We start from the raw sequence: 14,798 nt of genomic DNA, 5'->3' as shown, positions 1-14,798 counted from the left end.
CAACGGGTTCTGGTCTATCCCTGTACGGAGAGAAGACCAGTACAAGTTTGCCTTCACCTTCCGGGAACAGCAGTATACATGGAGCTGCCTCCCACAGGGCTTTCATAATAGTCCCAGCATCTTTCACCAATGCATGGCGAACTGCTTAAAAGGCTTCAGCCATAAACACCAGCTGGTCCAGTATGTGGACGACCTGTTGTTGTTCACAGACAGCAGTGAGGAACACTGTCCACTGCTGGCCGAACTGCTGGTCTTACTGAAGGAAGGGGGTTTTAAAGTTAACCCCAAGAAAGCCCAGATAGGTCTAGGAGAGGTAAAATTCCTGGGCCTGACGATAAGGGCAGGAGAAAGGGCCATTGATGAGGCTAGAAGAAAGGCAGTGCAGCAACTCCCTGTCCCTAGGGATGTGTCGGGGGTAAGGTCTTTCCTGGGAATCACTGGCTACTGTAGGGACTTCATCAAGGATTATGCAGCCACTGCCGCCCCTCTGCTCAGACTCCTATATAAGTGAGTCGAGTGGGAATGGGACGAGGGCTGTGAGGCAGCATTTGTCCGTCTTAAGAGAGACCTGCAGGTAGCACCAGCCCTCGGGGCAATTGATGGGGGGGGAGGAATTCTTCCTGGAGGTGGCAGCCAGTGGCGACAGCTTAAGTGCAGTGTTGCTCCAGGGGCGAAACGGTCAGCTGAGACCAGTGGTGTACTCCTCCAGGGTCCTCACGGAGGTAGAAAAGGGATACTCCAATTGAGAGAGGCACTTTCTTGCCACCCACTGGGCAGTAAAGAGAGCTCAGATCTTTACCGGAATATCCCTCATTACACTCCTCAACCATCATACCCTGACGCAGATGCTGTTGGACGGGAGGATTAAGGACGGGACAGGCTCGCAGCAAATTTAATTTATCCAGGGCAGCCGCATAGATGCTCTGTAGAGGGGGTATGGGACATCAACTTTGGAATTTGGGCAGGGATACACCCCATAGGCCGCGAGATCTATGTTGATGGCTCCAGTTCAGTGTCCGCGGGTACAAGACTCGCGGGCTGCGGAGTTTGGGATCCCAAGGCGGGGATTGCCTTGGCTCTTAAACTCCCATGCACCCTGAGCGGAACTCTCGGCGGTGATGTATGTGGTCACACACCCCGAGGAATTCCCTACCCCATACACGATTTGCTCGGACAGCATGTTCACTTGCAATTCATGTACAGAGTATCTGCCAATTTGGTCACGCCGGGGGTACACCTCTGGGGATGGGAAGCCCCTTGTGACCAAACCCCTGCTAGAAAAGATTGTGGCTGCAGTGGGAGAAACCGGGGATGTATATATCCATAAGGTAAAGGCCCACTCCAAAACTGAGCCACGGGGGGAAGGTAACCAGCAGGCAGACCTGCTGACAAGGGAAAGTGCTCGTACAGGTCGCCCATGGGACCCATACGAGGCAGGCAGGATAGCAGCAGCAAGAAGCAAGCCAGGGACACAAGGGAGCGTAGGGGTGGCTGCGGCCCCGGACCTTAAAGTAGTCCAGATGCAGGATCCGATCCTGAAGGCTGCCTTGGCTGCTATCAAAAAGGGGGAAAAGGCGGAGGGCCCATACAGTGCTGCAGATATTGCTGTGCGGGAAGGCATGTTGTTTAAAGGGGACAAATGGGTAGTGCCGCCACAACACCGGAGGGAATTCCTTCAGCTGGCCCATGAGGGTCCAGGTGCGGGACACCCTGGGCCGGAATCTACCTGGCAACAGGTAGAAAAGGCAGGGTGGTGGCCAGGCCTCCGGGAAGACGTCCGCAACTTCTGTGCGGGCTGTCTGGTTTGTGCTGCAAACAACCCAGACCCTCAGAAAAGGAAAGGCTGCGCAAGGAGACGGGAGACTCACCGAACAAGTGGGTGGAGGTCTTACCGTTGGTCCTCATGGGAATCCGGGCCAGTCAGTCAAAGAGCACAGGGTACTCACTCCATGAGCTGATGACGGGCCGGATCATGAAAACCCCAGTGCAGGTGTTGACGCCGGTTCTCACTGAAGGGCAGCTTCGAGAGGTGAACTGGGACCGCTTCGTCAGGAATCTGTTTGAACAGCTTCAACAGATTCACTGGCAGGCGGCAAACAACATGGGTAAACAGCACCGTGCCAATCGGCTGCTGCTGGAACCCCGTAGTCACCATGATTGGGAGGTGGTGACCAGGTGATGGTGAGAAGCTTCGCCCGGGTCGGGTTATTTGAACCACTGTATATGGGACCATACAGCATAGTCGACAAGGCTAGCCCTATGGTCTATGCGGTACAATTGCCTCGCCGGGTGAAGTGGTATCACATTAATCAGTGTAAATTGTTTGACCCCAAAAGAGGTAAAAAAACAGAGGGGACGAGCAAGGGAAGGGAATCAGGCACTGGGGGAAGAACAGGCCCCGGTGGATTTGGAGGCTCCGGAGGAGGCAGCGGGCCCCGAAGCTCTACAGCCGGGGATGGTTCACTGCTCCAATAAGGCTATCCCACCACTGGGTAGGGGTTCCCAGCCCACTAACAGAAGTAGGGAGAAAGGCTCTACCATTAGCAAGGTCCAAGGGGAAGCTGAACCTCCCATGGTGGATCAGCTGGGGCTAGCTCAAGATGTGGAGGAGATAGCATTGCAGCCCATAACGTAGGACTCTGCACCAACAGTAAGGAGGAGTGACAGAGTGCCACAGCCCAGGGCGCCGTGGTCCCCTGTTTACTTAGCTCCCCGCCCCAGACCGAGAAGGCGAAAGGCAACAGGGAGGGTGCTCTGTTGCGCCAGCAAGGGTCTCCCACCGATTATCCGGGGCTCGGGACGGCCTTGGAGGGCAGCACAAGACTCATTAAGGGGGACTATACGAGCCCATCAGCGGAGGACATCCTGGTCCCCAGGGTACGGTCAGCCGAGTGGTCGACGACGCCTGTACAGTGACAGGATGTAGCCTGGCCACCCGGGGACGGGTGGCAGTGTATATATTTTCCCTTCCTGTTTTGTTACTTTGTGTTGTGTGCATATGTGTTTATGTAAGGCAGTGACGGTTGGGTACAGCATTTTATGTTCGGAACATGTTAAGTGGGCTGAGCCTGGAGAGGTCTCTCAAGGCAAGGCCATGTTCTTCTTGCCTTTCAGATGTCAACACCTCCCTACTGGACGTTAGTGATGCTGGTATCGCGAATGATCTGTACCAGGCACCGAGGGGACACCGAGGACTCCCTGGTTTCCGGATGCTCCGGGGGCAGAGCGCCGACAGTGACCACAGGAGAAGGGACTCCAGCGGCGGATGGCCGGGTCACCTACTCCCACGAGGGGAGATGGCCTGGGTGGTTGGGATCGAACTCCACCAAGTACTCCAACCATAAGGACTTTACCTACGGAGAGGCCTCCATCCCCTGCCCGGAGATCACTGTGGCCACTTCCAGAGTGAGAGTGACAGAAGGCAGGAAGTTATGCCTAACTTGCCAAGGGGACATACCTCTGGGACGGTGGTGATGGCTCAGAAAGCTCAAGAGGGACACTCGGACTGGGAACGTCTGGATAATGATACCTACCGAACCATCATGGGGTCATCTGGCGGGGTAACGGTGTGCTGAGAGAAATGGTGGGCGTACGATCAAGGAATTTATTTGTGTATGTGGGGATCCACTCGCGTGTGTTCAGAGGGGGTCTCCATTGCTTTCTATAGGTGGTGGCAGGATGTCGGGGATGGGGTGGTATGGGATCGCAGCGGGGAGGCGTGTGTGACCCCCAATCCCCGGGTACCAGTAAACGCCACCGAATTTGTAGTTCGGGAAAGAAAACCCCCACCCACGGACAAGCCCACCGTCCCACACGAGTGCCCGACAACAACCAGGGGGCCGGGGAATGTTTAGTGTTGGTCCCTACCGAGAAACTACTTTATCAGGGGGTACACTACGCAGTGGCATCAGTGGTGCTGAATCTGACAGAAGTCTACCTACCTACGTGGTGTCCCCGGGAAACCGAGCTGTTATACCAGGCTCTTCTGCGGGAGATGTTCCAGAGGTTCTATGAACTGGACTTTGGGGATGTCAAAGTGACAGACTTGTATAAACAGTGGGATAGGGCTGAACCGGGCAGGCAGAGGCGTGGCACTTTAAATGACATTTTCACGGGGTTTAACACCGGGGCGTCCGCCATAAACAGTTTGGATAACATACAGCTGGCCCTCCAGATAAATGGGTTAAAGAATCAGCTGCGCAAAATCCTGGGGGACGAGAATACCGTAGTGGGATCCGCGCTCCACGAAGAGGTGGCAATGACAGTTCACTTAAAGGAGATTATCTCTCAATTGGAGGCACAGGCCAGGGCTGTAAACGCCTTGATTCGGGAGGATAGATACGCCTCCGATCAAGCCGCCCAAAATGAGGTGTGCGTGCTCTATGGGGCCTGGTTGCTGGGAGAGGGACGGAGTAACCTCGAGGATCTGAGACAGGGACAGGTCCCCTCCTGGATCAGCAACCAGCACGTAGCAGCACTGCACCCTTATGATAATGTTTTGAGTCCTTTCCAACTTCGTATCGGTGGACTGTGGAAAGTCAAATCATACCATCATGGGTGTGGTGGTCAGGATGCCCGTGCTGGGGGCGTCCCCACGACCAGCACCCTTGTACCGAGTGGAGAATGTGGGAGTCATTCGTGGAGGGGTGCATGTTCGATTCCAAGAGGTCCCACCTTATGTCACAATATGGGAGCACACTGTGACAGGTACAGACCTCTCGGGTTGTCGGAGCAGGGGAGCACAGGTAATCCTGTGCCCCCAGCACTTGAATGCTTTTGCAAGGCCACAATGCGGGTTCAGCACTGCTGGGGCAGAGCCTATCAATTGCACAATGGAGGTAATGGCCCCTAACCACATGCCTCCACAGGTAGCATATGTAGGCGGTGGGACATATTGTGTAACCACAAGTGCCCAATGGTATGAACACGGACCGGGAAGGTGGTGTCCAATACCGTACAGCAGCTTTTGCTTTAAACCCAGGGCAGAGGTTCAAGTGGCACACACCAGAATCACACCCATCCCTGAACCTTCCACGATTCACCTCACGGTACAAAACAACCTCAGCCACCTACAACAATATGTCGCCCAGTTTGGCTATCCCATTGCCTCACTACCTGAGAAACTTACAGCCCTCCTCCAGGCAGTGGATTTGTCTCAAAAACATTTTGACACCATGGAGCAGAAAACTGAAATTCTAGCAGGGGAGATTGCCCAGATTAAACCCCCAGCATGGTGGGATTTGGGAATACGGGCAGACATACCTGCATGGATCCGGGTGGGATCGCATGCCTTAGTAATCGGCCAACTCCTGATTGTAGCTTATCTGCTAGTTTAAAGCTGTAAGCTCAGGAGAAAAATAAAAATAAAGCAGTTCCTCAGGCTACTACACAGACAGAAGAGCCGTTGCTAAACATTCAAGGCGTGTAATCAAAGCTTGACCGCGACACTTAGGCGGTTTTGTTATTCCCAGGGATGACTGCGTTTTCATACATGGCCCCTGGGGAGTTTGCAGGGCAGGTTTCTTTGTTTTACGGTTAAGACTGAAATGAGACTCAATGTGCAATTGCTGCTGTAACCTTAAGTACATATATGTATATTGCTGTCGTATATTGTAACCTGTTGGATTCTGTGTTTTGTACCGCGTTAAAAGGAATTACGATATATATCGACAGGATCAGTTTAGAGTTAAACTGGGGAAAGTTGGGCAATTTGGGAGACCTTGGGTTTTCTCAGCACCCTGAACTTTGACACACTCGAGTGGTGTCTGACTGCGTCAGATAGGGGATTATGTAGGGGAGGACGAAAACCCCCTCATTTTACCCAGAAGGAAAAGGGCTGTGGGATCAGTCTGTGCTGTGAATTGAAACCGATAACAGTTTGACCTTGGCAGAGCAGTGATTGGACGGGGGAGGACACCGGAGGGCCAAAGGTGAGACAGAGTCAGCCCGAAGCATGGGGCTTTCAAGCCAATGGGAGAGCACTTGCTCGAAAACTGGGACTGACTCACAGCCATTATCGGACTATTGTCTTCCCCATGTTTACACTATGGAAGGAAATTATGCAGATCTTCAGAAAACTAGGGAACCCAAAACAAACCAAGGACCTACACAATGGCTACAGGAGGCCAACCCAATTAACACCTACTCAAACCTTGAGTAGGTTAGAAAAACTGAATTGAAGGAAAATTATGCAGACCTTAGAAACCAGGGAACCCAAAACAACCCAAGGGCCTACACAATGGCTACAGGAGGCCAACGCAATCAACACCCACTCAAACCTTGAGTAGGTTAACATCAGTGGAAAAAAACCCGCAATAATCTAAAACTGCTGCATTTTTCAAAATCACAAAGCCCACCAATGGGAAGAATCGATTTCAGCAGGAGAGGTGGACTGGATAATCTGGCTAGAAAAAGGGGTTTCTGACGTAGTGTGGTTGGTTCCCTGCCCTCGTCATCCAACAACCACAACCAGCAAGACCCTCGACACTGAAGGAAAACCAGTGTCCGAAGACACCGAAGATAGAAGAAACAAACCACTAGACGGCAGAAGGCACAGTAGTGAGTATAACCTCTGGTCCCCAGAACTCCCAACTCAGTTAGGCCAGGAAAGGTGGGAGGTTGGGCATTGTACTGCCAAACTTGTGTAAAGATTTTCGTTGTGTCCGTTTAGTGGGATTTAGGGGGATTGTTTTGTTGGTGTATTGCTGTTTGTTGAGATACACCTTGTCAAATAAATTGGAAGCCTAAAGTTCCTCTTGGAATCACCTTGTCTCAGTTCTATTGTATTACATCTCCTGATCGTGAGTCTTATGTCAGAACAGTGTAAGGGAAGCTAGGAGCGCCTCGAAAACGCTCAACTGTGTGTCACAGACTAGGGAAGAAGGGGTTAGGAGTGTTTGACACTCACAGGTGCCTCACAGGCTAGGCATAAGCTGTGGGGACGCACGAGTCTCAAAACCCCCTTCATAAGCTGTGGACACAGTCTCTCCAGGGGTGCTCTTGCAGCACTCAGGGTGCCTCACAAGCCAGGCATAAGCTGTGAGGGCAGAAGCCCAGAGAGAGACACCCAAGGCACAACAACACTCCCTGAAAACCCCTTACAATTGCTGGTGGACTTGAATCTAGTGCAAACCAAGATTAGCTCAATCCTCTCCACTTTCACTGCCAGAATTAATGTTTAATTCCTTTCAGGTTTAGTTAGCAGTTGCAATGTAATAAGACTTTGGTCTTTGTACATTGATTAGTTAACATTTTCCTAAAGACATGCATTGAAACCTCCATGTTGTTCATTCTACTATTGGCCACAGGAATGTTAGAATATATAGTACTATACAATACCTGAAGAGAGTGCGACCCCCTGCCTCGCCAAATATGACTGGAGTGTGTGGCGGCACTTGGAAATACCCATTGCCTTTCTGTATTCGGTTCTCTTGCTCACCATTAACTGAAATGGAAAAAAAAAATCTCAATTTTCTTAAATAAAAATCAACCTTTAACGTTGGTCATTTGGATTACGTAGTTCTATCACCGTTTAAATAAAGGTCATGCTTTACTAGACACAATTCAACAACCTAAACGAATTCCACAACCTCTGCCGATAAGAAATAAATGATCTATAACAGAATTACAGCACAGAAGCAGGCTATTTGGCCCAACTGGTTTATGCCAGTATTTATGCTCCACACGAGCCTCCTCACACCCTACAGCTCATCCCATCAGTATGTCCATCTATTCCTTTCTCCCTCACAAACTTATTTCATTTTCCCTTAAATGCATCCATGCTATTTGCCTCAACTACTCCATGGGTATTAAGCGATGTGTAGCCAAGGCAGGTGGATGGAGTTAGGCTACAGATTGGCCATAATCTAATTGAATGGCGGAACAGGCTACTTGAGGTAGCAAGTTCCACAAACTAATCACTCTCTGGGTAAAGAGGATTCTCCTGAATTGTTTATCGGATTTATTAGTGACTACCTTACAATTATGTCCCCTAGTTTTGGACTTCCCCACTGACATCATTGTGTCTCAGTCATACCAGCCTTTCAACTTAACACAGTATAATCAAACGACCTCCGATCAACTGAGAAGGCTAATGCGCTCAGACAACTGAGATAATACCGGAGGAAAAGTAATGCACAGGCAGGAATGTAGTGTGACAGCGTTAAGCTTTCACACATAGGAACAGGAATCCATTGAGCCTGTTCCGCCATTCAATTAGATCATGGCCAATCTGTAGCCTAACTCCATCCACCTGCCTTGGCTACACATCGCTTAATACCCATGGCTAGCAAAAATCCATCGATCTCATTATTAATTGAACTAACAGCTATTGCTTTTTGTGGGAACTGATTTAAAACATAGGAGGGTAGAACTTGCTAGGTTTAAAGATATTTATAGAGAACTATAATAATGGGAATAACAACTGTAACATATTACTAAATGGAGTTTATTGGTCATTTTGTTCACTGCCCTTAACTCCTTGGTATTTTACAGTGGAGTCTAATATTGCCATTCATTGAATTTTATGTTGCTGTTTGAGCCACATATGTCTTTTCAGCTTTGAAAAATTGGAGCCCAGATTCATTAATGGCACTGACCACACCTGCTAACAGCATTTTGTGCGAACGTATAGCTTTGCCAGACTGAACCAATTTGTTCCCAATGAGTAGGACTGAGCTCTGTCAATTATTGCACTCTGGTAACTTTGTAGAACTCAACCCTACTCAAAGGAGCAGATAACTTAAAACATAATGTAAGCCAATAGCTTTGCTTCTTCACTGAAACCCCAGACAAGGCTGCCTGTGAAGAGCAAGCGAAGAAAGGAAATAATTGCTGGTAGAAATCACTTAGCGTTGCACAAATACAGAATATCTGACCCAAAAAGAGCTTCCACTTATCAACTTGGACTATTAGCTATTGGGTTAAGAACTCAAAGGGAAAGCAGTAAAGGATTTGCTTCTGTCTTCTTTCCCGTTTTTCTTTTTGCTCCCATTTTGACTTTTGAAGGGTTATGAATCACCTCATTCTATACGTTTAGATTTTAACTGCTTTCAAAGTCTTGCTCAAGCTCAAACCTTTCCTCCCTAACCTTTTTCGCTTTCCCCCTCCAGTGCTCTCTTCCTCCTTGATGTAACGTACTTTAAGATGCCTTCTTGCATGTGAGGTGGATTGTGTGAAATGCAAGTAGTTACTGTTGTTTGACACCGTAAATCCATGCACTCTAACCTTGTGGACTGTATTATAGTCTAATTTACTTAAACGATATTAAATTAAGTTCTATCTTTCTAGACTGTATTAATCCGCTTCCAATTGCAATATTATCTTTTAATCTCAAGTTTCCAATTTCTGCGTCTGCTGCAGCCAAAAGAGTATGACAAAAGTATTTCTGAGAGAGCTGGGAAAGAATGCCCGATTACAAAGAAGGTATCATGACTGCAGTTCCAGCTGGACTATAAAATAGTCCACAGGGATCGAGCACATGGATTTACAGTGTCGAATAACAGTAACTATTTGCATTTCGCACAGTGCACCTCACACCAACTGATGGAACTCCTGCTCTTTAGCACTATTCCTTTCCTTAATGGAAAATGTAATAAGACATTGGAGCAGGAGTAGGCTATTTGGCCCCTCGAGCCTGCTTCACCATTCAATAAGATCATGGCTGATCTGATCATGGACTCAGCTCCACTTTCCCCCCCCGTTCCCCATAACCCTTTACTCCCTTATTGCTCAAAAATCTGTCTATCTCTGCCTTAAATACATTCAATGACCCAGTCTCCACAGCTTTCTGGGGCAGAAAATTCCACAGATTTACAACCCTCAGAAGAAATTTCTCCTCATTTCAGTTTTAAATGGGCGACCCCTTATTGAGACTATGCCTCCTAGTCTTAGTTTCCCCTATGAGTGGAAATATCCTCTCTGCATCCACCTTGTCGAGCCCCCTTATTATCTTGTGTTTCGATAAGATCACCTATCATTCTTACGAACTCCAATGAGTATAGGCCAACCTGCTCAACCTAATTTCTCATCTCTGGAATCAACCTAGTGAACTTCGCTGAACAGCCTCCAATGAAAATATATCCTGCCTTAAATATGGAGACCAGAACTGTACGCAGTCCTCTAGGTGTGGCTTCACCAATATCCTGTACAGTTGTAGCAGGACTTCTCTGCTTTTATACTCCATCCCCATTGCAATAAAGGCCAAAATTCCATTTGCCTTCCTGATTACTTGCTGTACCTGCATACTAACTTTTTGTGTTTCATGCACAAGGACCCCCGGGTTCCTCTGTACTGCAGCACTTTGCAATTTTTCTCCATTTAAACTTTAATTTGCTTTTCTATTTTTTCTGCCAAAAGTGGATAACCTCACATTTTCCCACATACCGCATCTGCCAAATTTTTGCCCACTCATTTAGCCTGACTATGTCCCTTTGCAGATTTTTTGTGTCCTCCTCACAATTTGTTTTCCCATCCATCTTTGTATCAGCAGCAAACTTAGCTACATTACACTCGGTCCCTTCATTCAAGTCATTGGGCTCAATTCTCCCCATTTCCCGTTTTTTTGGCGTATTGCCAGAGTTACATCGTTTTTCTTGGCCCCAACTACTCCAAAAAAAGAGTGGGCTCAATTTTCCCCAGTGATTTGCGCCGTTTTTTTTGGCACGCACCGCTTTTTTTGGCCTAAATTTTTAAAGTTCTAGTTTCCCCAATCTTTGTGCGCCAACGTAACTCAGTTAGTTAAGATCTTTTTATGTTCGTTAATTTTTCCCCGCATGCGTAGAAGGGGCAGCATCGTTTTTTCGGCGCAGCCATTTGGCAACTCACTAATCGCACCAAGTCCTGCTCACCCATCACCCCTGTGCACGCTGACCTACATTGGCTTCCGGTAAAGCAACGCGCCTTGATTTCAAAATTCTCATCCTTGTTTTCAATTCCCTCCATGGCTTCGTCCCTCCCCATCTCTGTAATCTCCTCCAGCCTCCCACCCCCGGAGATGTCGGCGCTCCTTTAATTCTGCCCTCTTGAGCATCCTTGATTATGATCGCTCAAACATTGGTGACCGTACCTTCTGTTGCCGAGGCCCCAAGCTCTGGAACTCTCTCCCTAAACCTCTCTGCCTCGCTACCTTTGTTTCCTCTTTCAAGACGCTCCTTAAAACCTACCTCTTTGACCAAGCTGCGCTAATTTCTATTTATGCGGCTTGTGCCAATTTTTAAAATCTCATAATACTCCTGTGAAACGCATTGAGGCATTTCGCTAGTTAAAGGCGCTATATAAATACAAATTGTTGTTGTTATTACATCAGAGTGGCAGGCTGTAAATTTGCCTGACGTGCTGAGTTACCAATGTAGCCACGCTGATATTGGGAGGTTCCCGGCAGGTACCCTTGACTAGAAACGGAGTGATTGACAGAACGCTAGGTGCTAATTTTTCAATGGTACCAGTAAATAGCTAGGAGATGGTCGCTCACCCCCTTGGCTGGAGATGATGTGCGCTTTAGGGAGTCCAAAAAGGAATGAGGAGAAAAATAACCTGAAGGATTTAAACTTGTATAATATTATGCCAGCGTGCAGGATAGGATAGACGCATGTTGCGATAACATATCAACTTCTTCAATTTTTGAACAAATTCTACATTCATCTGCCCTGAACACGACTAATTTTGAAATGTAATACTGACCCATATTCATTTCATTTTCCTCTTCATCCATAGGAATGATGTGTGTTCTTGGCCAATACTCCAACAAAGCCTGAAGCAACAGACCTCCGAGGTTAACTGTAACATGGGAGCAGTCAGTTTAATGAAAAAGAAAACTGATAATAAAAAGATACATCTGGGTGCTTTTAAAACCAAGAATAAATTAGATATTTGAAACCATAATCATAACTCTGGATTATACAGGACAAACTCTGGTCTATTTAGCTGGTCACTAGGACATCTACACTTTTCACAGTATCTTAAAAATACATACTTCTCCCTTGCATAAATGTTGGAAAAGATTCATAGGTTCGTAAGTAGGACATTCTGCCCCTCGAGCATATTTCACCATTCAATTAGATCATGGCTGACATGTCTCCATTCCATTTACCCGTCTTTGATCCATATCCCAATACCCTAGCCCAAGAAGAATCTTTCGATCTCAAGTCTTGAAAATTTAAATTCACCTGCACAACAGGCATGCACAGCCTTTTGGGAGAGCGAGTTCTAGATTTCTGCTACCATTTGAGTGAAAAATTGCTTATTGATTTCACTTCTAAATGGATAGCTCTAATTTTATTACACCTTCTTGGTCTGGATCCCCACACCAGAGAAAATAGTTTCTCGGCATTTACCTCATCAAATCCCTTAATCATTTTAAAAACTTCTATTAGATCACCTCTCAACCGTCTAAACTCAAGGAAATACAAGCCGTATTTATGCAAACCGCCCATATAATTTAACCCTATAAGACAATTTTGGGGAATCTGCATTGTACCCCTTCCAAAACCAATATATTTTTCCTGAGGCACGTTGCCCAAAACTGAACACAGGTAGACTCTGACCAAGGCTCTGTACAACTGAAGCTAGTCCTCACCTTTGTATTCCAACCCCCCTTGAGAGAAAGACCAACAATCCATTAGCTGAAAAAACGATGCTGCCCCTTCTGTGCACGGGAAAAAAAAAGGACGTTTTTGAAACCTAAATTTTTAAAATCCAAGTTTCCCCAATCTTTTTGCGCCAGCGTAACTCAGTTAAGATTTTTTTAGGTTTGTTTTTTTTTGTGTCAAAAACTTCCTTTTTTTCCCGCAGGCGCAGAAGGGGCAGCATAGTTTTTTCGGCGCAGACATTTGGCTCCACCCTCAGAGGCTACAGAACAAGGCTGCGCAGCGCAAATTTCAAAAAATAGAATAGGGGGTGGAGCCAAATGTCTGCGCCGAAAAAACGATGCTGTCCCTTCTGCACATGGGTGGGGGGGGGGGGGGGGAAAGGTGTTTCTGAAGCAAAAAAGAACGAACCTAAAAAAATCTTAACTGAGTTACTCTGGTGCACAAAGATTGGGGAAACTTGGATTTTAAAAATTTATGCCAAAAAAAGCGGCGCAAATCACTGGGGAAAATTGAGCCCACTCTTTTTGTTCCTGGGCACTAGATTTGAGTGATGTGTGTACATGGACACTAAAATCCCTTTGTTACCTCATAGTTCCTCGCCTGTCACCATTAAGATATTTTGATTGGATCCAATGTCACACTTTTCCACATTGAATTCTACTTGACATAGCTTTGCCCATTCACTTAGATTGCCTATGGCCCTTTGCATGTTCCTGATTCACACAACTGGCTCCTAATTTGATGTAATCTGCAAACTTGGATATACAACTCTCTGTTCCTTCATCCAAGTCATTAATATATGGTGCAAAGCGGATTAATTCCCAGATATTGAATTGACTGGATACCAAATGCACGGACACCTCTAGCAACTTAGCTTCTTGAGTGACTCACAGAATTACCATGATTATTTTCTGTAGCATGACGTTAAGTTAAGCAATAAGAACTTGATCTTCATATACCAAGAGCAGGCAGTAAATCTCTGTTTTCCCCAGCAGATCTACCTTAACACAGCCTTCTCTTTTAGAACCATTTAAACCTTTTCCATAATTTGAAAAAAATGTCGATGAAATACAGTGTCCAGCTCTGTAAAAAGTGGACACATTGAAAACAAATGTCCAACATCCACAGGAGCAGCAGTACACCACACACAGAATTGACACTACAGGAACAGGCCATTCAGCCAAACTGGTCTGTGCCGGGGCATATGCTCCACATGAGCCTCCTCCCACCCAAAGTAAAGTTACAACCGCTGGGTAGTAAAAAGCTGGGAAAAGTTCTAATGCAATAGGGTAATTTCTGCTGGGAATGGTTTGGTAATGAGAAACTTTTTGGTCATTTATTTTTGCTTGGAAGAGCAGAAATTGGTAGTGCCTCGTCACATGGTTCAGCATTGGTTGAGCAATGTCACATGCAAGCGAAATAACATGTTTCAATGCCATTTGCACAGAATCATTGATGCTTCAGTGCTTGAAGTACCCGTTTGGCCTCATTCCACATCGGAGCTATTTACCTTAATCCTATTTCCATGCTCCTTTTTTTTATATCCTTCAATATATTTCTAATTCCCTTGTTAATCACTTGGCTTCAATAACTACTTCGGGTAATGCGATCTTTATTATAACCCCTTTGTGTGAAAAATTCTCACATTCGTGTGTAATGTGTGTAATGAAATGAGATTTAAAAAAAATAAAAGGGGCTATTTTAAAATGTTCTAGGTTATATTCGCTATTTAATCTTTTGATGCAAACTTTTAGGGAATAAATAACTGCAGCGGTGTGTAACAAAAACTCGGATGGCATTGGAACAGTACTGGCATGGTTATGTCACGGGACTAATAATCCAGAGTATGAGTTAAATTCCCACCACAGCAGTTTGAGAATTTGAATTCCGTTTTAAATAAAAAATTAAGAGTCAGTAAACTAATTTGTCCGATTGTCATTAAAAACCCAAGTGATTCACTAATGTCCTTTATGGAAGGAAGGAAGGAAACTAGCCGTCCTTACAAGGTCTGGCCTTTACATTGCTCCATGTCAACACTGCGTGGTTGAATCATAACTACTCTCCGACATAGCCTAGCAAGCCACGCAGTTATAACTAATTTCTATAAAGAAAAGCAAGTGGCTCACCACCACCCTCTCAGGGCAACTAGGGATGGGCAAATGCCAATCTTGCCTGCGACGCCCACACCCCGAGAATGAATAATGCAAAAAA

At 46.5% G+C, this 14,798-nt stretch overlaps 1 protein-coding gene across 2 annotated transcripts in view; it reads right to left on the bottom strand.

Moving 5' to 3' along the window:
- LOC139264718 (WD repeat-containing protein 48) overlaps positions 1-14,798 on the bottom strand; it is a 116,118-nt gene that overhangs the window by 16,399 nt on the left and 84,921 nt on the right. For both annotated transcript variants that reach the window (XM_070881671.1, XM_070881670.1), the window contains exons 14-15: positions 11,680-11,775; positions 7,339-7,444 (exon numbers count right to left, since the gene is read on the bottom strand). In XM_070881671.1, the coding sequence (XP_070737772.1) occupies positions 7,339-7,444; positions 11,680-11,775 (202 nt within the window). The remainder of the gene's footprint in view (positions 1-7,338; positions 7,445-11,679; positions 11,776-14,798) is intronic.

This window comes from Pristiophorus japonicus, chromosome 5 (genome assembly GCF_044704955.1).
Source record: "Pristiophorus japonicus isolate sPriJap1 chromosome 5, sPriJap1.hap1, whole genome shotgun sequence".
NCBI classification, from domain to species: Eukaryota; Metazoa; Chordata; class Chondrichthyes; family Pristiophoridae; genus Pristiophorus; species Pristiophorus japonicus.
The sequence above is the reverse complement of the archived record's forward strand: the minus strand, read 5'-3'. Positions and strand labels throughout refer to the sequence as shown.